The sequence below is a fragment of the Balaenoptera acutorostrata genome, chromosome 17, assembly GCF_949987535.1.
Source record: "Balaenoptera acutorostrata chromosome 17, mBalAcu1.1, whole genome shotgun sequence".
Taxonomy (NCBI): domain Eukaryota; kingdom Metazoa; phylum Chordata; class Mammalia; order Artiodactyla; family Balaenopteridae; genus Balaenoptera; species Balaenoptera acutorostrata.
In genome coordinates, this window is record NC_080080.1 from 1118853 (window position 1) to 1142858 (window position 24006).

Sequence of the window (24006 nt, forward strand, 5' to 3'; positions counted from 1 at the left end):
TGTAGTAGTCTCTTAGGATGTTTTGTATTTCTGCGGTGTCTGTTGTAACTTCTCCTTTTTCATTTCTGATTTTATTGATTTGAGTCCTCTCCCTCTTTTTCTTGATGAGTCTGGCTAATGGCTTATCAATTTTGTTTATCTTCTCAAAGAACCAACTTTTAGTTTTATTGATCTTTGCTATTGTTTTCTTTGTTTCTATTTCATTTATTTCTGCTCTGATCTTTATGATTTCTTTCCTTCTGCTAACTTTGGGTTTTGTTTGTTCTTCTTTCTCTAGTTTCTTTAGGTGTAAGGTTAGATTGTTTACTTGAGATTTTTCTTGTTTCTTTAGGTAGGCTTGTATAGCTATAAACTTCCCTCTTAGAACCACTTTTGCTGCATCCCATAGGTTTTGGGTCGTCGTGTTTTCATTGTCATTTGTCTCTAGGTATTTTTTTATTTCCTGTTTGATTTCTTCAGTGATCTCTTGGTTATTTAGTAACGTATTGTTTAGCCTCCATGTGTTTGTCTTTTTTACGTTTTTTTCCCTGTAATTCATTTCTAATCTCATAGCGTTGTGGTCAGAAAAGATGCTTGATATGATTTCAATTTTCTTAAATTTACTGAGGCTTGATTTGTGACCCAAGATGTGATCTATCCTGGAGAATGTTCCGTGTGCACTTGAGAAGAACGTGTAATCTGCCGTTTTTGGATGGAATGTCCTATATATATCAATTAAATCTATCTGGTCTATTGTGTCATTTAAAGCTTCTGTTTCCTTATTTATTTTCATTTTGGATGATCTGTCCATTGGCGTAAGTGAGGTGTTAAAGTCCCCCACTATTATTGTGTTACTGTCGATTTCCTCTTTTATAGCTGTTAGCAGTTGCCTTATGTATTGAGGTGCTCCTATGTTGGGTGCATATATATTTATAATTGTTATATCTTCTTCTTGGATTGATCCCTGGATCATTATGTAGTGTCCTTCCTTGTCTCTTGTAACATTCTTTATTTTAAAGTCTATTTTATCTGATATGAGTATAGCTACTCCAGCTTTCTTTTGATTTCCATTTGCATGGAATATCTTTTTCCATCCCCTCACTTTCAGTCTGTATGTGTCCCTAGGTCTGAAGTGGGTCTCTTGTAGACAGCATATATATGGGTCTTGTTTTTGTATCCATTCAGCCAGTCTATGTCTTTTGGTTGGGGCATTTAATCCATTCACGTTTAAGGTAATTATCGATATGTATGTTCCTATGACCATTTTCTTAATTGTTTTGGGTTTGTTTTTGTAGGTCCTTTTCTTCTCTTGTGTTTCCCACTTAGAGAAGTTCCTTTAGCATTTGTTGTAGAGCTGGTTTGGTGGTGCTGAATTCTCTTAGCTTTTGCTTGTCTGTAAAGCTTTTGATTTCTCCATCAAATCTAAATGAGATCCTTGCTGGGTAGAGTAATCTTGGTTGTAGGTTCTTCCCTTTCATCACTTTAAGTATATCATGCCACTCCCTTCTGGCTTGCAGAGTTTCTGCTGAGAAATCAGCTGTTAACCTTATGGGAGTTCCCTTGTATGTTATTTGTCGTTTTTCCCTTGCTGCTTTCAGTAATTTTTCTTTGTCTTTAATTTTTGCCACTTTGATTACTATGTGTCTCGGCGTGTTTCTCCTTGGGTTTATTCTGTATGGGACTCTCTGCGCTTCCTGGACTTGGGTGGCTATTTCCTTTCCCATGTTAGGGAAGTTTTCGACTATAATCTCTTCAAATATTTTCTCTGGTCCTTTCTCTCTCTCTTCTCCTTCTGGGACCCCTATAATGCGAATGTTGTTGCGTTTAATGTTGTCCCAGAGGTCTCTTAGGCTGTCTTCATTTCTTTTCATTCTTTTTTCTTTAGTCTGTTCCGCAGCAGTGAATTCCACCATTCTGTCTTCCAGGTCACTTATCCGTTCTTCTGCCTCAGTTATTCTGCTATTGATTCCTTCTAGTGTAGTTTTCATTTCAGTTATTGTATTGGTCATCTCTGTTTGTTTGTTCTTTAATTCTTCTAGGTCTTTGTTAATCATTTCTTGCATCTTCTCAATCTTTGCCTCCATTCTTATTCCGAGGTCCTGGATCATCTTCACTATCATTATTCTGAATTCTTTTTCTGGAAGGTTGCCTATCTCCACTTCATTTAGTTGTTTTTCTGGGGTTTTTTCTTGTTCCTTCATCTGGTACATAGCCCTCTGCCTTTTCATCTTGTCTATCTTTCTGTAACTGTGGTTTTTGGTCCACAGGCTGCAGGATTGTAGTTTTTCTTGCTTCTGTTGTCTGCCCTCTGGTGGTTGAGGCTATCTAAGAGGCTTGATGGGAGGCTCTGGTGGTGGGTAGAGCTGACTGTTGCTGTGGCGGTCAGAGCTCAGTAAAACCTTAATCCACTTGACTGTTGATGGGTGGGGCTGGGTTCCCTCCCTGTTGGTTGTTTTGCCTGAGGCAACCGAACACTGGAGACTACCCCGTGCTCTTTGGTGGGGTTAATGGCAGACTCTGGGAGGGCTCACGCCAAGGAGAACTTCCCAGGACCTCTGCTGCCAGTGTCCTTATCCCCACGGTGAAACAGAGCCACCACTTGCCTCTGCAGGAGACCCACCAACACCAGCAGGTACGTCTGGTTCAGTCTCCCCCAGGGTCACTGCTCCTTCCCCTGGGTCCCGATGCACACATTACTTTGTGTGTGCCCTCCAAGAGTGGGGTCTCTGTTTCCCCCAGTCCTGTCACAGTCCTGCAATCAATTCCCACTAGACTTCAAAGTCTGATTCTCTAGGAATTCCTCCTCCCGTTGCCGGACCCCCAGGTTGGGAAGCCTGACGTGGGGCTCAGAACCTTCACTCCAGTGGGTGGACTTCTGTGGTATAAGTGTTCGCCAGTCTGTGAGTCACCCACCCAGCAGTGATGGGATTTGATTTTACTCTGATTGCGCCCCTCCTACCGTCTCACTGCGGCTTCTCCTCTGTCCTTGGACGTGGGGTATCCTCCTTGGTGAAGTCCAGGGTCTTCCTGTCAATGATTGTCCAGCAGCCAGTTGTGATTCTGGTGCTCTCGCAAGAGGGAGTGAGAGCACGTCCTTCTACTCCGCCATCTTGGTTAATCTCCGGGAGCACGGAGTCTTAACCACTGGACCACCAGGGAAGTCCCAGCACTACTTGTTGAAAAGACTGTCCTTTCCCCATTGAATGGTCTTGGCACCATTGTTGAAAATTTATTGACCATACTTGAGATGGTTTATTTCTGGCTTCTCTTTTCTATTACATTGGTCTGTATGTTTGTGTTTTGATTACTATAGCTTTATAATAAGTTTTGAAATCAGGAAATGTGAATCCTTCAAACTTTGTTCTTCTTTGCCAAGGTTGTTTTGGCTATTCGGGGTTCCTTGAGATTCCATGTAAACTTTTGGATGGGTTTTTCTATTTCTGTTTTTTTTTTTAAAGGCCTTTGGGATTTTAACAGGGATTGCATCAGCTCTGTGTATCACTGCCGGTAGTGTTGTCATCTTAACAATATGAGGTCTTCCAGTCCATGAATGCATGATGTGTTTTCGTTTATTTAGACCTTCATTAATTTCTTTCAGCAGTATTTTGTAGTTTTCAGTGTATAAGTCTTTTGCCTCCTTGGTTAAATTTATTCCTGAGTGTTGGGCTTCCCTGGTTGCACAGTGGTTAGGAATCCACCTGCCAGTGCAGGGGACACGGGTTCGAGCCCTGGTCCAGGAAGATCCCACATGCCACAGAGCAACTAAGCCCGTGCGCCACACTACTGAGCCTGTGCTCTAGAGCCCACGTGCCACAACTACTGAGCCCACGTGCCACAACTACTGAAGCCCGAGCGCCTAGAGCCCATGCTCCGCAACAAAAGAAGCGACCGCGGTGAGAAGCCCGCGCACCGCAACAAAGAGTAGCCCCCACTCGCCGCAACTAGAAAAAGCCCGCGCGCAGCAACGAAGACCCAGTGCAGCCATAAATAAATGAATGAATGAATGAATAAATAAATAAATAAATAAATTTTTCCCGAGTGTTTTATACTTTTTGATGTTATTTAAATGGGATTGTTCATTATAAATGTATAGTAATGCAGTTGATTTTTGTGTGTTCATTTTATATCCTAAAATTTTGCTGAATTCACTTATTAACTCTAACAATTTTTTTGTGGGTTCTTTACAGTTTTCTACATACAAGATCATGTCATCTGCTAACAGATAATTTTCTTCCTTTTTGATTTGGATGCCTTTTAGTCTCTTCTCTATCCCTTCCTACCTCCCTCCCTCCCTTCTTTTCTTCCTTCCTTTTTTTTGCCGAATTGCTCTGGCTAGAGCTTCTAGTACTATGTTGAATAAAAGTGAACAACGGGGATATCCTTGTCTTGTTCTTCATCTTACAGAATAGCTTTCAGTCTTTCACTGTTGAGTATGCTGTTAGCTGAGGGCTTGTTGTATGTGGCCTTTATTATGTTGAGGTTATTCTCTTCCAGTCCTAGTTTATTTGGTGTTTTTATTATGAAAAGGTGTTGAGTCCTGTCAAATCTTTTTTGTATCAATTGAGATGATCATGTGGGGTTTTTTCCCTTCGTTCTGTTAAGCTGGTCAATAAACATATTGATCACAATGATCAATCACAATTATATTGATTGATTTTTGGATGTTGAACCATCTTTGCATTCTGAGACTAAATCCCACTGGATCACGAGGTATAATCCTTCTAATATGCCACTAGTTCAGTTTTATAGTATTTTGTTGAGGATTTACATCTGTATTCATAAGTAATATTGATCTGTAGTTTCCTTTTCTTGTAGTATCTTTGTCTGGTCTTGGAATCAAGGTAAGGCTAGCCTCATAGATTGTTTTGGCTATTGTAACTTAGGAAGTATTCTCTCCTCTTCAGTTTTTTGGAAGAATCTAAGAAGAATAGGTATCAGTTCTTCTTTACATGTTTAGTAGGGTTCACCTGTTTAAACCGTCTGGTCTTGGGCTTTTCCTTGTGGGGAGGCTTTTGATTACTGATTCAGTCTCTGCACTATACAGTTGACCCTTGAACAGCACGGGGTAGGGGGTGGTCAGGGGCACCAACACCCCCCATCCCCGGCACAGTTGAAAATCCACATACAACTTTACAGTTATTCCTCCATATACGCGGTTCCCTGCCAGCTGCTCTTGGTGTGTGAGTCATTTCCTATTGAAACCTGGATGTTTTGGTTGTTATGAGAGTCTGGATCTTATTTAAACCTTCTGTTTCAGCAGGTTTCCTCTGAGTCCACTCCAGCAGGTGGGCAGGTGGGCAGGGGGCGTGCAGGTAGAAATCCTGGTTCCCCACTCGGCCTTCACTGACCCCTGAGGAGGGGTCTCCCTGGTGGTCCTGGGTGGATGGCAGTACTCGCTTCCCACTCGGCCTCCTCCAGCACCATCCCAGCAGGGTGGGGAGGGACGCCAGGGTCAAGGCTCCCCACTCAGCCTTTGCTGGCCCGGGTGTGACAGGGCCACCCCTTATCTGCACCCACTGACACTTCCAAGGTGCCAACTTCTTCCGCTCCAGGTCAGGATGACGAGGCAGCAGGAAGTCCCAGGAGCCAACCCTGCGTCGCTCCTTGGGTCCCCAGGTCCCTGGTGGCCTGCCTCCTTTCCACCTTTTATGGTCTTCCTACGGTTGTCAGGGTTTTGGTGGTGCTTAGTGGAGGAGTAGGGACAAATATGTCTCCTTCGTCTTCCAGGAAGTGGAAGTCCCTTCTATTTCTTTATTTTGCCGATTTTGACTTATTTTCCCCCAGAAATTGATCTGTTTTATCGAGGTTTTCAATGTATTGGTGTGCCTTTGTGTGTATAACATTCTCTATTGTATCTTGAGCTCTTAACCTTTTCCATCTGTATTTAGTTGGCTTTTTCTCGCCTTTTCTCTGGGCTGTCTCGCCCGAGGTTTGCCCATCGAATTGTCCTTTTTAGACAACAGGTCTCACCCTTGGGATCAGCTTCTGTTGCTGCAGGGCCCTGGCCTTGCAGTGGCCTCTGATGCCCTCAGAAGGAGCCCAGCGGGCACCTGGACTGGGAGCGGGCGGCTTGTCCTCTGCATGGCCCCGGCACAGAGTGCTCGTCGTTTATCCTGGGCTAAGCATCTTCTGTGTGATCGTGTAGATTCACCGAAAAGTTGCAGATAGTGCAGAGAAGGGCCCGCGCACCCTTCACCCAGGCTCCTGCACTGCTAGTATCTTTTTTTTTTTTAATATCATTTTGGTAAGTGCTGTTTGTTTGTTTGTTTGTTTATTTATTTATTTAAAATATTTATTTATTTATTTTTGGCTGCACCGGGTCTTCGTTGCTGCGCACGGGCTTTCTCTAGTTGTGGCGAGCGGGGGCTACTCTTCGTTGCGGTGCGCGGGCTTCCCATTGTGGTGGCTTCTCTTTGTTGCAGAGGACGGGCTCTAGGCACGCGGGGTTCAGCAGTTGTGGCACGCGGGCTCTAGTGTGCAGGCTCAGGAGTTGTGGTGCATGGGCTTAGTTGCTCTACGGCGTGTGGGATCTTCCTGGACCAGGGCTCGAACCCGTGTCCCCTGCATTGGCAGGCGGATTCTTAACCACTGCGTCACCAGGAAAGCCCTAGTATCTTACATAACTGTAACTGTCTGTCAAAACTAAAAAATTAACATTGGTACGTTACTACCAACTTAACTTGAGGCTTTGTTTGGGTTTTACCCGGTTTTCCCCTAATTTCTGTTCTCTGTTCCAGGGTATCACGCTGCATTTGGGCGCCAGTTTTGGAGTGAATGATGAAGTGATTGAGGCAGGGCCTCCACGACAGTGGCCAAGAGTAGACGCACTCGAGAGGCCTGCAGAGGGGCCAGTGGTGGGCAGAGGTGGCGAGGGAGGGGGTCTCCAAGCTGGAGAAGGGGACAGCTTTGGTTTGGGAAGGTGGAAAGGAAGCTAGTGAGTCACCGGGGACGTTGATGGGTCACCCAGTGGAGGTGTTGCTGGCCCCCGAGGGAGGACCTGGCCCCCAGGGGAGGGCGGAAATGAGTGGGCGGGACCCAGGTAGAGTGCGAGGGCCAGCGGCCCCTGGGCCACACCAGCATGTGGGGCTGCTGTGGACAAGCCAGACGGAAGAGTCCGGCATGTTGCTGGCCAAGGAGGAGAGGACCCGCAGCCCCACACCAGCTCCTCCACAGTCACCACCAGGCCTGGCGCAGACGGCCAGCGGGGACGCGCCCTGGACAGAGTGGCCCCCGGGAGCCCTGGTGGCTGAGGGGCGCGCGCAGGTGTGCGGCTAAGCGGTCCTCCCGGCCTCGCCCCTGCAGAAGGGCTTCGGGAGGGCAGGCTGGCGCCTCGGGGACAGTCTGTGCCGCGGGCTCTGCCGCCCCTGAGGGGACCAGGACTTTAGAGCCCTTGGAGAGCGAGGGCCGCAGGCGCGGAGTGTGTGGCGGGTCGCTGTAGTCGGAACCTCCAGGTGACCCCCAGGGGCCGTGCCCACACGTTCCTCCTGACGGCGGCCTCTGTTTTCTTTTTGATCATTTTAAGGATTAAAAGCTACCTTGCATTTTTTAATTTGCCTTTCTCTGTTTTAAATGAAGCAGAACATCTTCCCTAATGTTTAAACCCCTTGTGCCTTCTCTTCTGAAAAATACCTGGGGTTTTTTTTTGTTTTGTTTATAAGTGATTGTGGAGACATTTTTCCAGTGTGTCGGTTTTCTCTTACTGACTCATGGGAAATTTATAAAATATAAATGTGAACATAAAAATATATCATTGTGGGACTTCCCTGGTGATGCAGTGTTTAAGAATCCACCTGCCAATTCAGGGGACAGGGGTTCGAGCCCTGGTCCGGGAAGATCCCACATGCCGTGGAGCAGCTAAGCCCGCGAGCCACAACTACTGAGCCCACGTGCCACAACTACTGAAGTCTGTGCGCCTAGAGCCCATGCTCCGCAACAAGAGAGGCCCCCGCAGTGAGAAGCCCGCACCCCGCAGTGAAGAGTAGCCCCCACTCGCTGCAACTAGAGAAAGCCCGCGCGCAGCAACGAAGACACAATGCAGCCAAAAATAAATAAATCAATATTTTTTAAAATTAAAAAAAATATGTATATCAATGTAAAATATTCTGAATATTAATCTTTTGTCATTCACATTAGTGGCAAGTATCTTATTTCAGTTTGTCGTTTATTTTTTCACTTCTTTGTGATGTATCTTTTTCTTTTTAATATTTATTTATTTATGTATTTATTTATCTGGCTGCACTGGGTCTTAGTTACGGCATGTGGGGTCTTTAGTTGCGGCATGTGGGACCTAGTTCCCTGACTAGGGATCGAACCCAGGCCTCCTGCATTGGGACCACCAGGGAAGTCCCATCTTTGTGATGTATCTTGAGGAACAAAAGCTCTTAATTTTAATGGAAATACTATTATTCATCTCTCTTTACAGTTTGCACCTCTTGTGCTTGTATGAGACCTCCTTCCCCACTGCGTCCTGTGGTCGGATCTTTGCCATTTAGGACCAGTCCAGCTGGAAGTGATTTTGTGTCTGTGTAGGGGACCAGTGTTGTTTCGCCCACACACCTTGCACTGAAGAGCCCCTTCGCCCCGTGGATCTGTCGTGGGCCCCTCTGTAGTTAGGTTTCCTTGGACAGTTGGCATCTGTCTTTCCAGTGAGTCTTCTGCCCATGATCAAGGCACCATCTCTAGTTATACAGGGTTCTCCTTTGATGTCGTTTAATAAAATTCTTCTTCTTTTTTTTTTTTGAATTTTATTTATTTTTTTATACGGCAGGTTCTTATTAGTTATCTATTTTATCCATATTAGTGTATATATGTCAATCCCCATCTCCCAATTCATCCCACCGCCACCACCACCACCCCTACCACTTCCCCACCACCACCACTCCCCACCCCCACCCCCGCCTTGGTGTCCATACATTTGTTCTCTACATATGTGTCTCTATTTCTCCCCTGCAAACCGGTTCATCTGTACCATTTTTCTAGGTTCCACATATATGCGTTAATACACGATATTTGTTTTTCTCTTTCTGACTTACTTCACTCTGTATGACAGTCTCCAGATCCATCCACATCTCTACAAATGACCCAATTTCGTTCCTTTTTATGGCTGAGTAATATTCCATTGTGTATATGTACCACATCTTCTTTATCCATTCGTCTGTTGATGGGCATTTAGGTTGCTTCCATGACCTGGCTATTGTAAATAGTGCTGCAGTGAACATTGGGGTGCATGTGTCTTTTTGAATTATGGTTTTCTCTGGGTATATGCCCAGTAGTGGGATTGCTGGGTCATATGGTAATTCTATTTTTAGTTTTTTAAGGAACCTCTGTACTATTCTCCATAGTGGATGTATTAATTTACATTCCCACCAACAGTGCAAGAGGGTTCCCTTTTCTCCACACCCTCTCCAGCATTTGTTGTTTGTAGATTTTCTGATGATGCCCGTTCTGACTGGTGTGAGGTGATACCTCATTGTAGTTTTGATTTGCATTTCTCTAATAATTAGTGATGTTGAGCAGCTTTTCATGTGCTTCTTGGCCATCTGTATGTCTTCTTTGGAGAAATGTCTAATTAGGTCTTCTGCCCATTTTTGGATTGCATTGTTTGTTTTTTTAATATTGAGCTGCATGAGCTGTTTATATATTTTGGAGATTAATCCGTTGTCTGTTGATTCGTTTGCAAATATTTTCTCCCATTCTGAGGGTTGTCTTTTCGTCTTGTTTGTAGTTTCCTTTGCTTTGCAAAAGCTTTTAAGTTTCATTAGGTCCCATTTGTTTATTTTTGTTTTTATTTCCATTACTCTAGGAGGTGGATCAAAAAAGATCTTGCTGTGATTTATGTCAAAGAGTGTTCTTCCTATGTTTTCCTCTAAGAGTTTTATAGTGTCTGGTCTTACATTTAGGTCTCTAATCCATTTTGAGTTTATTTTTGTGTATAGTGTTAGGGAGTGTTCTAATTTCATTCTTTTACATGTAGCTGTCCAGTTTTCCCAGCACCACTTATTGAAGAGACTGTCTTTTCTCCATTATATGTCCTTGCCTCCTTTGTCATAGATTAGTTGACCATAGGTGCATGGGTTTATCTCTGGGCTTTCTATCCTGTTCCATTGATCTATATTTCTGTTTGTGTGCCAGTACCATATTGTCTTGATTACTGTAGCTTTGTAGTATAGTCTGGAGTCAGGGAGTCTGATTCCTCCAGCTCCATTTTTTTCCCTCAAGACTGCTTTGGCTATTCGGTGTCTTTTGTGTCTCCATACAAATTTTTAGATGATTTGTCCTAGTTCTGTAAAAAATGCCATTGGTAATTTGATAGGGATTGCATTGAATCTGTAGATTGCTTTAGGTAGTATAGTCATTTTCACAGTATTGATTCTTCTAATCCAAGGACATGGTATACCTCTGCATCTGTTTGTGTCATCTTTGATTTCTTTCATCAGTGTCTTAGAGTTTTCTGAGTACAGGTCTTTTACCTCCATAGGTAGGTTTATTCCTAGGTATTTTATTCTTTTTGATATGTAAGCAAATGGGATTGTTTCCTTAATTTCTCTTTCTGATCTTTCATTGTTAGTGTATAGGAATGCAAGAGATTTCTGTGCATTAATTTTGTATCCTGCAACTTTACCAAATTCATTGATTAGCTCTAGTAGTTTTCTGGTGGCATCTTTAGGGTTCTCTATGTATAGTATCATGTCATCTGCAAACAGTGACAGTTTTACTTCCTCTTTTCCAATTCGTATTCCTTTTATTTCTTTTTCTTCTCTGATTGCCATGGCTAGGACTTCCAAAACTATGTTGAATAATAGTGGTGAGAGTGGACATCCTTGTCTTGTTCCTGATCTTAGAGGAAATGCTTTCAGTTTTTCACGATTGAGAATGATGTTTGCTGTGGGTTTGTCATATATGGCCTTTATTATGTTGAGGTAGGTTCCCTCTATGCCCAATTTCTGGAGAGTTTTTATCATAAATGGGTGTTGAATTTTGTCAAAAACTTTTCGTTTAATAAAATTCTTGCTTGTCCTATCTTTGTCAGATTTATTCCTGTCACATTTATTATTATTATAAAGAACATGTTTTTAAATGTTATCTTCTCACTGTTCATTGGTGTATGGACATACAGTTTTTAATATTGATTTTGTTTCCAGCAACCTTGTTAAACTATATTAGTAATTGTAGTAAATCATCCGTAGGGTTGATTCTCTTGGGTTTCTCTACATAAACAGTCATATCTTTTGAAGTAACGACCATATTTTCTTCCTCTGAGTTTAAATGCCTTTTCTTTCTTTTTCTGCCCTGCCTGTAAGTCCAGTGTGATATTGACTCGTCATGGCCGTGGGCTTCCAGCCATGCCCCTTGGCAAGTGAGGCTTTCTGGAAGGTTCTATATTAAGCTAAGGAAGTTCCCTTCTATCACTAATTTGCTAAACTTTGAATTGATGCTGAATTTTATTTTTTTTTAATTTATTTTTGGCTGTGTTGAGTCTTCATTGCTGCGCACGGGCTTTCTCTAGTCGGCGGCAAGTGGGGGCTACTCTTTGTTGTGGTGTGCGGGCTTCTCATTGCGGTGGCTTCTCTTGTTGCAGAACACGGGCTCTAAGCACGCGGGCTTCAGTAGTTGTAGCATGTGGGCTGAGAAGTTGTGGCTCGCGGGCTCTGGAGCGCAGGCTCAGTAGTTGTGGCGCACGGGCTTAGTTACTCCACGGCATGTGGGGTCTTCCCAGACCAGGGCTCGAACCCATGTCCTCTGCATTGACAGGTGGATTCCTAACCACTGCACCACCAGGGAAGTCCCTAAATGTTCTCTTGTCATCCAATTCTGGTCAGGGTTTGGTTCTAAGATTATTCTGGTCCAGTAAACTAAGTTGAGAAGTATTCTCTGCTTTCCTTTTCTGTGGACCAGTTCATGTAAGGTTGAAATGATGCAACTCTTGAATATGTGGTTGAGCTACCAGTGAAACCCTGGGCTGGAGCTTTCCTTATTTTTTAACTACTGATTCAAATTCCTTTATGGTCATAGGAATGTTCATTCAGGTTTTATGTCAGTTCTTGTCAGTTTTTCTAGAATTTGTAGATTTCATCTGCTTTTAGATTCATTGGCATAAAGTTTGTTCATTGTATCACCTTGATATCTTTTTTGCTTTCTGCAGCGTCAGCAGTTTAACAGCACTTTTGTCATTCCTAATACTGTTCTTATGTTCCCTTTCTCTTTATTTCCTTCCCTCTGCTTTCTTTGGGTCATTTTGGTGTTTTCCTTCTAACTTTTGAGGTACATCCTCTTTGCTAATAACATAAGCCTGTAAGGCTGAGGACTTCTCTCCAAGTGCTGCTTTAGCTGCATTCCACAAATTTTGATGGGTTGTTTTGGTGGTATCATTTGGTTCTAAGTATTACCTAATTTCCATTGTTTCTTGTTTGACCAATGAATTATTTAGCAGTGACTTTCTTAATTTCCAGCTCTGCGGGGGGTATTGTGTGGTTGGTTGGTTTTGCCCCTTCCTCAGTGACCTTGGTCTAAGGGGGATGTCGGGCCTTTGAAACCTGAGACTAGCCCTGTGTCCGCCACGTCTCTGCATAGATTTTCCTCCATCATTTCACTTTCTCGATAGCTCTCAGACGATTTGAGAAAGTTCTTTACACTCTAGCCTAGGTTTCGGTTGTTCTTGGGAGGACAGCTAGTTCAGACCAGCTGTCTCTAGTAGGAAGGTCAGTCAGCTGTGAACCCCACGCAGGATTTCACATTTCCTAGTAGCCGCCTTAAGAAGGTGAAACAGAAACAGGTGAGATGAGTTTATTTGACCCAGCAGATCACAAACCTCAGCGTGCGACCAGGGAGGAAACCTCTGTGCCGCCTTTTATCTGGCGCCCCCTGTGCGTTGCCCCTGTCGCACCGTCCAGGCTCAGAGCAGCCGCGGGGCTCGTGGTCACCGCGGGACAGTGCAGGTCCAGTGCCCTCTAGCCATCTCTCTGTGTGCAGCCCGGTGCTGGGCCCTCTCCACCCAAAGGTCCTTCCTGTTCCCTCTACCTGCCCGGACCCCCCTTATTCCCCAGGAGACCCCGAGGGGCAGCCCTGCGTGGCCCCAACGTCTCCATGTGTCCCTTTTAAGTGTGCACCAGCAAGGGCAGGGCCACTGGGTTCCAGATCGTGTCACTGGCCAGGCCCAGGGCAGAGGGCCGTGTGGAAGGGAGGGAGAGAGGGAGGGAGAGAGGGAGGGAGGGAGAGCAGGCGTTGGCCTGAGCCTGCCTTCTGCTTGGGGGCAGGGCTGGTCTGCCCAGCACAGGGACGGGCTGCTGTGGTGGTGCAGGGGTGCTCAGGGGCTGTTGCCTGCCTGTCTTCACGCCAGCCCCCAGGCTCCAGTGTGAGGGGCGTCTAGTCCCTTGGGGGCAGCCGGGAGCCCGGTGCGGGGACAAGAATGGGGTCATTGCCCAGATCCTGCTCACAGAATGGGTACACGCCCCGTGGGGTCCTCGGCCGGCTTTGTCCTGGGTGCTGGGAGCAGAGCTAAGATCCGGGAGTCGGAGGGCACGTGCCCGGGGAGAGGTTACGGGGCCCAGGAGGAAGTGCTCTCGAGGCTGTTGCCATATATTTCCAGTGGCTGTGCTGGTGGGCACCCTTGAGCTGCTCAGGCACTGGGGCTGGTTTTAAACTCCCCTCTGGGTGGGTTTGACAGGGACTTTGCTTGCAGTGGTTCCCATCTGGGTCTGTCTCCAGCATATCGCCGGTCACCGGGCCCAACATGAGGCTTGCTACACCTGGCTCTCTCCTGCTGGGTCGTGCCCCCTAAGCCAGCTGTTGGGGGTGGGGAAGAACAGGACCCCCTCCCCTAGAAGAGCCAGGCAAGACGTGGGCATACAGCCTGGCTGCAGAGTTGGGCCCTGCAGCCCCAGTCCTGGGGGCAGGAGGGCCGAGGAAAGGCAGGCCTTGGGCCTGGCGGGCAGAGCTGAGGCTGCCCGTCGCCCCGAGCTGCTCGCAGGCCGCCCCCGCGGGGCGTAATCAGCACCGTGACAGGTGTGGCGGATCAGGTGTGCAGCCGGCCTCCACCCTGGGCCCCCAGGCCTAGCGCCCCCCACCCTGGTCCTCTGCCAGGATGGGTGGGCTGTGGTCAGGAGGAGGAGTTAGCGCCCTGAGAATCCCCACCTCAGCCTGGCAGGACCCTCAAGCCAGGCCCCGCCCTCGGTCCAGGCCCAGGGCCGGGCTGGGCGGTGCTGGTACAGCCAGGGCCGTGCCCTCGACCCTTGGGCTGCTCAGGGGCATCTTCTTGGTGGGTGGGGTGTGGGCCTCAGTCCCCCAACAGGAAGCCTTTGGCCCAAGCCCCACCGGGCGGAGCAGGCAGGGCCACCCCAGTGGCGCAGAGGCCTCCACTGGCTTGCCCAGCCGCGCCCCTTCTCCCCGCAGTGCAAGAAGAAGCACACGCTGCTGTGTCCCGACTTCTCCCGCAGGGGCGTCTGCCCCCGGGGCGCCCAGTGCCAGCTGCTCCACCGCAACCAGAGGCACCTCGGCCGGCGGGCAGCCCCAGCCCCGGCCCCGGAGCCCAACACCACGCCCCCCAGGAGCAGGGCTTCCACCAGCCACGGGCCCAGGTGACGGGGACAGTGGGCGCTGCATGTGTAAGCGCGGGGTGGGGGGTGGTCAGGAAGGAGCCCCCCCCCCGCCGCCACCCAGCTCTGTGGGCTTCAGACCCCAAAAGAAACCTCAGTCCAGAGTCGATCAAGTGACCTTGAGGTGCCCCACCCCCTGGTCCCCAGGCTGGGCGGAGCCAAGGGCATCCCTGGCCCAGACCAAGCTGTGCAGGGCTGCCCAGCCCCCGCCCTGGGGAGGAAGGTGGGGGCTTCTCAGCTGCCCCCCACAACTCCCCAGGAGAGGGAGGGTCCCAGGTGATGCTCACGGCTGGGGCCCCTGTTGTGCTCACCCCCCTGTGAGTGTGGGAGCCCGTGTGGACGAGGAAGGCTGCAGAAGGTGAGGACAGGGTCAGCGTGGTGTTGCTGCAGGCCCTGTAGCGCCGCCAGCCTGTCCTTGGGCCGAGGGCCAGCCTTGAACCTGCACGGCCATGCCTGATGGCTGCCTCCGGGACAGGCAATATACAGGTGGCCGGCCAGCCCCCCCGACGCCCGCCTGCCCCACAGCCGCCCACCCTCACGCCTCTGCTCCCCTTCCTTTCCCGCAGGAAGTCCTTCGCCACCCAGCGCCCCACCAGTCAGACGTCCAGCTCCCCCACCTCCGCGGCAGCCGGCTCGGCCTCCCCGCCGCCTTCCCCACGGCTGTTAGCTGCAGCCTCGGCCTCTTCCTCCTCTGTCTCCTCCCGCCCCTCCCCCCCATCCTCCCCCTCCCGCCCCTCTCCCTCCTCCCCCTCTGCCTCCCTGCCGCTGGACCAGGAGGAGCTGTCTCTGCCGGAAGAGGCTGCCTCGGCGGGGACGGGCTCCGGCAGCCTCTGCAAGCTGCCCTCCTTCATCTCCCTGCAGTCCTCGCCAGGCCCAGGAGGCCAGCCCAGGGCCCCAACCCCCAGGAGCAGCCCCACCAAGGACTCAGGTAGGCAGCCCGCCCGCCGGAGCCCAGCCTGCACTCTTGCAGTGCCCGCCTCAGACCCACTGGGTCAGAATCTCTAGGCGGGGCCTGGATGGTTCCGGAGAGCTGGCGTGGGCCGGGCGCTGCTGTGCCCTGTCCCCGGCTTGGCAGGTGTGCACCTGCGGGGGCCCACAGGGGCAGGGCCGGCGAGGTGCGAGCACAGCAGCGCCGCCTGCACAGACCGCCCCAGCCGAGGGCTGATTTAATTAGAAAGCACCCATTTCTGTTAATTTGTTCTGGAAGATCACTGCACGCTCCTGGAGAGAACAGATGTTCCCTCTCCCCCGATGAACATTTGGGGCTTGGTAAATGGCTCCACTCAGCCTTGTTTAGGAGAGAAAAGAGGATTTTATGGCTGCAAACGACCCTTTCTGTAAACATTTTACAGCTCTCTGCGCGTTTGAGTGACGATAAACCCCACGCAGCTCGGCGGGCTGCAAATTTGCGACCATACGGCTATCATTTTATTGTCATATTTCACGGTCGTAACGTTAATGGAAGACGCTTGCTGCAGCCTTTTCTAACAGCTCGGCTGAGCTCACTCACACGCCTGCTCAAGCCCCCGCGTCACGGGCGCCAAGCTGTGGCCAGGCCCTCCACCTGCCCACCCGGCCTGGCTGGTCACCAGCTCCTTCCATCGGGAGGACACACTGGGGCATGGGAGGAGGGAGCAGACAGCCCAAGGCAGCCACCTTTGAAAATTCTTTTTTTTTTAAGTAAGATAAGGAACCCTGCAGCCAGCCCCAGAATCAGGGGAAGCAGGCAGGGTGGGTGAGAGGCTGCAGACCCCCACTGGCCTGGGGGACCCCATCAGCCTCCTTCCCTGCTCAGGCCTTGCCGACCTTCCGGGAGCTGGAAGGACAGGCAGAGGGGGGCCGAGGCCCTCGGGCAGAGGCTGGTGGAGTCTGCAGGCGGGGGGCCCTGGCTGGCTGGGCTGACCTCTAGGCACTGGCTTACCTGAGCCGGTGACTGGGGTCCTCGGCCCTGAAGTGGGGTCCCAGGAGGAGAGGCGGGCTGGCAGGGGGCACGTGGACAGTGCCGTGCCGATGGGCAGCCGCACGGAGGTGTCTGTGGTCAGCGGGCTGCTGGCCTGGAGTGTTCACAGGAGGGGAGGGGCATTGGCACCCAGTGAGCGTGGGCCACACAGGGCAGGAGCCTGCTCTGCTGTGGGAAGCCTCTCCCACCCCGCCCCTCCTGCCCCCCGCACGTCACCCTGCACAGGGGCCTCGGCCCCGCTCCTCCTGCCCCCCGCACGTCACCCCGCACAGGGGCCTCGGCCCCGCCCCTCCTGCCCCCCGCACGTCACCCTGCACAGGGGCCTCGGCCCCGCCCCTCCTGGCCCCCGCACGTCACCCTGCACAGGGGCCTCGGCCCCTACCCTCCTGCCCCCCGCACGTCACCCTGCACAGGGGCCTCGGCCCCGCCCCTCCTGGCCCCCGCACGTCACCCTGCACAGGGGCCTCGGCCCCTACCCTCCTGCCCCCCGCACGTCACCCTGCACAGGGGCCTCGGCCCCGCCCCTCCTGCCCCCCCGCACGTCACCCTGCACAGGGGCCTCGGCCCCTACCCTCCTGCCCCCCGCACGTCACCCTGCACAGGGGCCTCGGCCCCACCCCTCGCCCAGCAACTGCTCGCACCCACCCTGGCTTTTCACGTCAGGGGCTCCGTCTGGCAGCCTCAGACTCGTCCAGGTGCGAGCCTGCGCTGTGTCTGCGTGCAGGCCGCCTGCACCTGGTGTTCATAGCTCAGCCTGCAGACCGCTGTGGGTGGTTCCCGCCGTGACCCACCCGCTCCCCAGGGGCTACCCCGCCTGGCAGGCCTCTGCTCCCCAACCCAGGGGAGCTCTCAGCCCCACAGGCCAGGCCTGCACCCTGCTAGACGCCGGACCCCAGGGAGGGCAGTGGGTGGTGGACGAGAGGACGAGGGTGTCAAAGCCCCTCTCCCCATGGCTAGCGGTCCCTGACCCAGAAGCTTTGGGAGGCGGGGCATTCCTCCTGGCTGGGGGGCTCCTGGTGCCTGACCTTTGCCCCTCTCTGGAACAGGGAAATCGCTGCACATCAAACCCCGTCTGTGAGGGCCCAGGGAGCCGGCCCACGCCTACCTCAGCCCTTCATCCCTGGAGAGGAAGGAGGCTTTGCCCGCCACTGCCCCAGAGGAGGGACCGCTTGCCACAGAGCCCCCCCCCGGGGGCTGCAGGGCCGTCGCTCTGCCCGCCTGGCTCTCAGCCCTGTGTGATCAGTGCCCAGGCCTCGCCTCCCTCGGGCTGGGCTCCACCCACCCGCCTACCCCTGGGTCCTCAGCCTTGGCCTGAGGGGTGCTTGGCAGGGCTCACCCCCAGGCCCGTCCCCTCTGTGGGTGTGGCAGCGGCCATGCGATGCACGCCCCCCCCGCCTCCCCCACCCCCCGGTCCTTCCGCAGGCCTCCTGCCCAGGGAGAGACTGCCAGGCAGGCCTCCCTGGCGGGCATTTTGTGTTCAGCAATAAAGGTTCTGTCCTGTGTCCGCGTGGCTGTCCTGACTGCCACCCCACCGCTGTCCGGCCTGCTGAGCATGGCTCGGGGGGGCGCACACTACCCAGGGGCCCCAGAGCCTCCCCAGGGTGACCTGGAGGCCTGAGATGGAGGAGAAGGTGAGGGGCAGGCCACAGACCCCCCTCCAGCGGCCCCCACTCATTCTCCACCTGCCCGCCTGGCCCCTCCGTGCCTTCGGGCAGGAACGTGGGCCACTTCCCTGCCGCCCCAACATGGCTCAGAGGGCTGGGGCAGCCTGTGCCCCACGGCTAGGCCGGTGTGATTTGTGGCTGGGAGAGACCCAGGAGGGGCCTGGCTACACGTTGGATGCCACAGCCTGGGGCCAGAGGACCTGCCCCAAGTTGTCACCCGGCCTGGGACAGGGCAGCCCTGGGGAGGAGGCAGCGTCTCTGGCCCCAGGGCCTGGGGAGCCCCGGCTGAGGGCACGGGGGCCTCGGACAGGGTCTGGCCCCCTGCTGGATGCCACTGCCCAGGCCTAGAGGGGTGCATGGCCGCTCACCCCCAGCGAAGTGAGCTGTGCTCCCCCTGGTGAGCACGTGCCAGCAGCCTCCCTCCTGGGGCGGCCGCCCCGTGCCCGCATCTCTGTAGCAGTTGGCTTCCGCCCCGGGATCTGCATCACAAACCACCCCGTGCGCTGGGGGCCCTCTTGTCCCCAGCCTGCGGCCTCACACTCCTGCCTGGAGTCGGGGCAGCTGCACGGCCGCTTGTCCTCCACGTGCTCCTTCCGGGCCTCCGCCCACGCCGCATCCTCGAGGGTCGCATGGGCCAGAGGAGGCCCCTCGGCCCAGCCCCGGCTCGGGAGGGGTGGACACTCCACCCCGGGAGGCCAAGGTGAGGATCCGGGGCTCCTGCTCTCCGCCGGTCCTCGTCTGCGTGCTGGTACGTCCCTGCGGCAGCCCCAGAGGTGACAAGAACCAAGGCCGGTTCGTGGCAAAGGTCCTGCCCAGCGTCAGCATGCGGTGGCGCCGCTAAGTCCAGCGGAGCAGGGGTCCCGTCGTCCCGTGCTGATCGCTGGGGCCTGACGTGTGCCACTTCGGCAGGATGGTGGATTCTGGAGTCAGACCCAGCCGTGAAGAAAGGGGCCCCAGGGGCTTCCCTGGTGGCGCAGCGCTTGAGAATCCGCCTGCCCGTTCAGGACACACGGGTTCGAGCCCTGGTCCGGGAAGATCCCACATGCCGCAGAGCAACTAAGCCCGTGCGCCACAAGTGCTGAACCCTGCGCACCTAGAGCCCATGCTCCGCAACGAGAGAAGCCACCGCAATGAGAAGCCCATGCACCTCAATGAAGAGTAGGCCCCGCTCGCCGCAACTAGAGAAAGCCCACGCGCAGCAACGAAGACCCAACGCGGCCAAAAAAATAAATTAATTAATTAATTGATTTTTTTTTTTAAAAGGGCCCCCAGCCCATCAGGGAACTGAGTGGACCAGCTGTGGGCCAGCTAGCTTCCCCAGCCTGGCCCCGCGGGCAGATGTTGGCAGAGCCCGTATCCTCACCCGGCCACCCCTCGGGTCTCTCGGTGGTGGCCTCGGCCCAGGGCCTTGGAGGAGCCACGTGGATTGGTGCGGCGGGGGCCGAGGATCCTGGGCTAAGTGATGACAGAGGAGACTGCAAGAGCCGGGGATGCAACCTGCCCCGCTGCCCGGCTCCTCCTCCTCCCCCTCCCCCTCCCCCTCCCCCTCCTCCCCCTCCTCCTCCTCCCCCTCCTCCCCCTCCTCCTCCTCCCCTCCTCCCCTCCCCCTCCTCCCCCTCCTCCCCCTCCTCCTCCTCCCCTCCCCCTCCTCCTCCCCCTCCCCCTCCCCCTCCTCCCTCTCCTCCCCCTCCCCCTCCCCCTCCCCGCCAGGACGGGTGACCCTCCCCAGGCTTCCTCTTGATGCCCACCATCAGCGCCACCACAGCAGGCAAACCTTCGATGATGGGAGGGCGGGGGATAAACCCTCCCTCCCCCGACTGGGCAGATAGGAGACCACCAGGGACACAGCTGTTGGTCCCTCCTGATCTGAGAGGCCGGCTCAGACCCTCACCTCCTCACTACCTCCCTGTACTTCCCTCCACGGTAAAAGAGGGGACGCGCACCCAAGACTGCAAGGTGGGCACCAGCTGGACAGGAGGTGAGCAGGTGTGTCCATTGCGGGGGCTCCCGACAGACCAGTGGGCAGCTGGACGCCCACCGCCTGCCTGGGACCGCCGCTGCTCTCCGGGGTCCACCCTCCCCAGCCACTCTCTCTTCTCTGTGTGCATACCTGTACCCTGGCCCCACTGCCCACGGTGCAGCCCACCGCCTGGAAGCAGCCGGTCCAACAGCTGCAGGCCAGCGTGCAAGGCTCAGGAAGGGCTGGGCACCCCGGGAAGAGGAGTTGCCCCACCAGCGGCTGCCCTGGGCCCCTGGGCCCGTGCCCTGGGGACCCTCCAGCCCCTGTGACCCCCTGAGGACCTTGTCAGCCTCAGGCTCAGCCTGGTCAGAGTCTCTGTTCCCAGGCAGGAGGAGGGGGCAGTGGTCACTCTGGGCTCCTCGTGCTAAGGGGCAGGCCAACCGGGCACCCTGGGGTTGAAGGTGCGGGTCGCCGCCCCAGTGCCCTGCACCAGCCCCAAGTGCGCGAGGGCCGTGGAGCCCAGGCAGCGCCTCCGGGAGCCTTTCTTGCCTTGTCGGGAGCCCACTGCCCTGTTCAGGCCTGTCCCCCCTGCTACCCCGTGAACTGCCCTTTGCTCTAGTGAGGTGGCGGGTCATGCAGCCTCTCGGCTGATGGCCCCAAGGACAGGGAGCCGTGGCCGGGCAGGCCCTCTAGGTGAGGCCTGAAGTCAGGTGACCAGCAGGTGGCGTGGGCCTGGTCCACCACACGAGGGTCCTCAGAATCTGGGCCCCTAGCCCCAGGGGAGGCGAGGCATCCGAGGTGGGGGGTGCACTGGGGAGGCCTGTGGGCCTGGGGGCTGCCAAGGTGACTCCCACGTGGAGTCTGGAGGAGGTGCTGCCTGGGCAGGGGCCCGGCCTCTCCTGGGGGCTGGGAGGAGTTGGAAGGGGGCGTGTGTGGCACTCCAGCGGCCTGAGCCCTTCCCCAGGGAGGCACCGCCCACCCCACAGAGTATGCAGACCGGGTTCCTCACTTCTGAGTGCTGATGAGCCCCTGGGTGGGGAGAGCACCAGCCGTCGCTCTGAGCGCAGGAAGAGATCCCCGGAGGGAGGGAGTGCTGAGCAGAGGCCTTCAGCTGGGCCCTGGCCGAGGCTGAGCAGCACCTCTGACCCCAGCCTGGAGAGCCTGGGGCCGGCTGTTCAGGACTCAGGACGGGAGTCTTGGGGCTTCACCCTGTGACTTCCATGAGGCAGCTCAGTAGCCGGCCCATGCAGAACCTGCAGCGCTGCACTTTGTAGTGGAGCGTTTAACCCTTGCAACAGGACTTGCCCAGAGCCCAGGGCGCTGAGCTGGGACTTTGACGCAGCACTGCCCATGGGCGGTCCTGTGGTCCCCAGAGGTGGCACCACAGGCGCCTGATCCCTCCCCACATCAGGCCAAGCCCCCTCGACCTTTCCCTTTCTCACCTGCTGTGGTGGCCCCTCCCCATCGGGTGGGCGGGGCTCCTCCAGAGGCTCTTGTCGCTGGCCTGGCCACCTTGGGGCAGTCGTGGGGTGCAGAGAGCCGGGGCGGCCTCCAGCCCCCTGAGCCCGGGGCCTTGGTTCCTCAGACTCCAAGAGATGGTCCTGACAACCTGAGGGAGCTTGGGGGTCTCTTTCCCCGGGGGGAACCTCCAGACTAGAGAGAGAGAGAGACACACACACACACACATACACAACACACATGCACCCGCCCCCAACCTCGAGACCCTAGCCCTGCGGGACTCCTGACTACAGCACTGAGACAGTAAAGATGCTGTTTGGAGTTGCTGGACTTGTGATTTCCTGCACAGCAGTGGGAAACTGATAAGCTGTGTAATTTACTTATTATTTTATGGTTTATCTCCTGCTCTCTCATCCCCACTCTGGTAGACTGTATTTGCCAATGATGCTGTACCAGTGTAGTGTTTTTCCTCTACATGACCTGTAGGAGACTGTGTCTGTGCCCCCCTGGATGTAGGCTGAGCCCTGCCGCACCTCACAAAAAGGCCGGCACGTCCGCCAGGCTCTCTTGGACACTCCCTCTGGGAACCAGCCGCCATGCTGCGAGGAAGCCCAACCAGTCAGCTGCCGTGTGGAGATGCCAGTCCAGCTACAGCCCCTGTTATCTGCCAGCCATCAGCTGTCCAGTCACTCTAGCCTTCAAGTCCTCCCAGCTGTCGGGGTCAGAGAGAGCTGTCCAGCTGCACCCAGGACGAACCATCCACTGCAGAGCCCATGAGCACAGTATTGGCTGCACCACGCTTCCCACACACCAGGGCCACCTCCCTGGTGAAAGGCAGTGGACACTGCCCTTGGGCAGGCAGCCTGGCACACAGAATGTGCTCAGTAAAGACTCGTGGGGTACATTTAATGACGAGCCCCACGGGTGCTCCCTGTGGAGTTCCGTGGGTTCAGGTGCTGATTGGTGGGTACGAGAGGCCCCCAGAGGACGTGGTGGCGCTGGATGGGAAGAAAGTGATCCTTTTCTGGGCAACATGGAGTTGGCGTGTTCTCGCCCAGCCTCCACCGTCCAGGGAGCTGAGAGGACAGCCACGGCCGGGGCACACAGCACACCTGTATGCTCTCTGTGGCCTTCTACCAGCCATTCCTGGCAGACAGGATGGACCCTGGTCCCTCGTGGCCTCGGCTCTGCACACCCTGCTGTGAGCGCCTCCTTGAACTTGCCCCACCCCGGGCCAGCAAGTGGCAAAGAGGAGTTTCTGAGGAGAAAGGCGCCAGCCTGGAGCCCACCACCTGAGTCAGGAAGGGGCAGCACCTTCCCTGGGCTGGGAGAGCCTGTCTTGCCCACGGTGCAGGGCGCCGGGTGGTCGGGCGAGCCCTCCAAAGCCTGCATACAGGGACTCTCGGCCCCTTTCCCACCTGCCCGGCTGTGACTAATAGGAGAGAAGAAAGCTCAGCTGAGACCATGCAGAGTCAGGGAGCAGACTGAGGGCCCCCCAGGGGCTCCTGTTCCCCAGGCTCGGGGACCGCCAGGAGCTGAGGTCAGGCCTGCCGGCCCAAAGACCTTCTAGGAAGCCAGTCCGACCCCGAGGCAAAGTCCAGGACCAGGGAGCTTACCGGGTGCCTAAGCCAGTCAGGGACATGGGTACCCTACTTGGTCCCAGGCTGCCCCGAAGGCCCCCGTGCCTCTCCCCAGTTCTGAATGCAGTCTCTGCAGCAGGCCTTGCGCTGGGTCCCCCCCCACAGTGGAGGGAGTGAACGAACGGCCTGTGCGTGTGACTGAGTGAGGGGCTGGCTCTGGGCTGGGGCGGGGCCCAGCATCCGTGAGCGTCACATTCTGGGGCTGGATGTGGCGGGAACTGTCCCTGACTTGGTGTGGCCGAGCAGAGGACTCGAGGAGGTCCAGGGTGGGCTTGGGGTGGGCCTTACTGCGCGTCTCAGGACAAGACGAGACGACTGGGCGGGACTGGGGGTGCCACAGAGCCCAGGCATGGCTGTAGGTCAGTGCCCCTCGGCCTGAGGCCAGGAGCTGTGAGGAGGGCCCCCACGTGCACAAGCCTGGCTCCACCCCAGCAGCCTTCTGCGCTTGGGACCAAACCCGTAGCTGGTCTAGCGGCCTGGCGGGAGCCACAGTGGGAGGGGCCGAGCCCAGGTGGCCAGACACAGCAGCCCAGCGCGGACTCGCTCTCCCCCTCAGACAGGCAGACGTGCCGCCAGCTCGACATCACCCCTCTGAGCGCCGCGGGCTTTAAACGGAGCCCCTAACCTGGCAACGCATCTGGCCTAGAGCCCACACCCCCGGCCTGGGGCCTGTGTTCTGCCACTTGCTGGGCCATCCCTGTGGGCCGGGTCCTTGTTCTCCGCATGGCCCTGCCTCACAGCCCAGCCCCACCCA

The 24006-nt window shown here is 54.6% G+C and overlaps 1 protein-coding gene across 2 annotated transcripts in view; it reads left to right on the forward strand.

The window, feature by feature from the left end:
- Nucleotides 1-17751, forward strand: part of ZC3H3 (zinc finger CCCH-type containing 3) — a 90384-nt gene extending 72633 nt beyond the window's left edge. The window contains exons 10-13 of one of the 2 annotated variants that reach the window (XM_057532337.1): nucleotides 6717-6833; nucleotides 14368-14552; nucleotides 15137-15498; nucleotides 17577-17751. In XM_057532337.1, the coding sequence (XP_057388320.1) occupies nucleotides 6717-6833; nucleotides 14368-14552; nucleotides 15137-15498; nucleotides 17577-17608 (696 nt within the window). In that variant the 3' untranslated portion in view covers nucleotides 17609-17751. The remainder of the gene's footprint in view (nucleotides 1-6716; nucleotides 6834-14367; nucleotides 14553-15136; nucleotides 15499-17576) is intronic. The other variant, XM_057532338.1, reaches the window with a different exon arrangement.
- Nucleotides 17752-24006: the final 6255 nt, after the last annotated feature.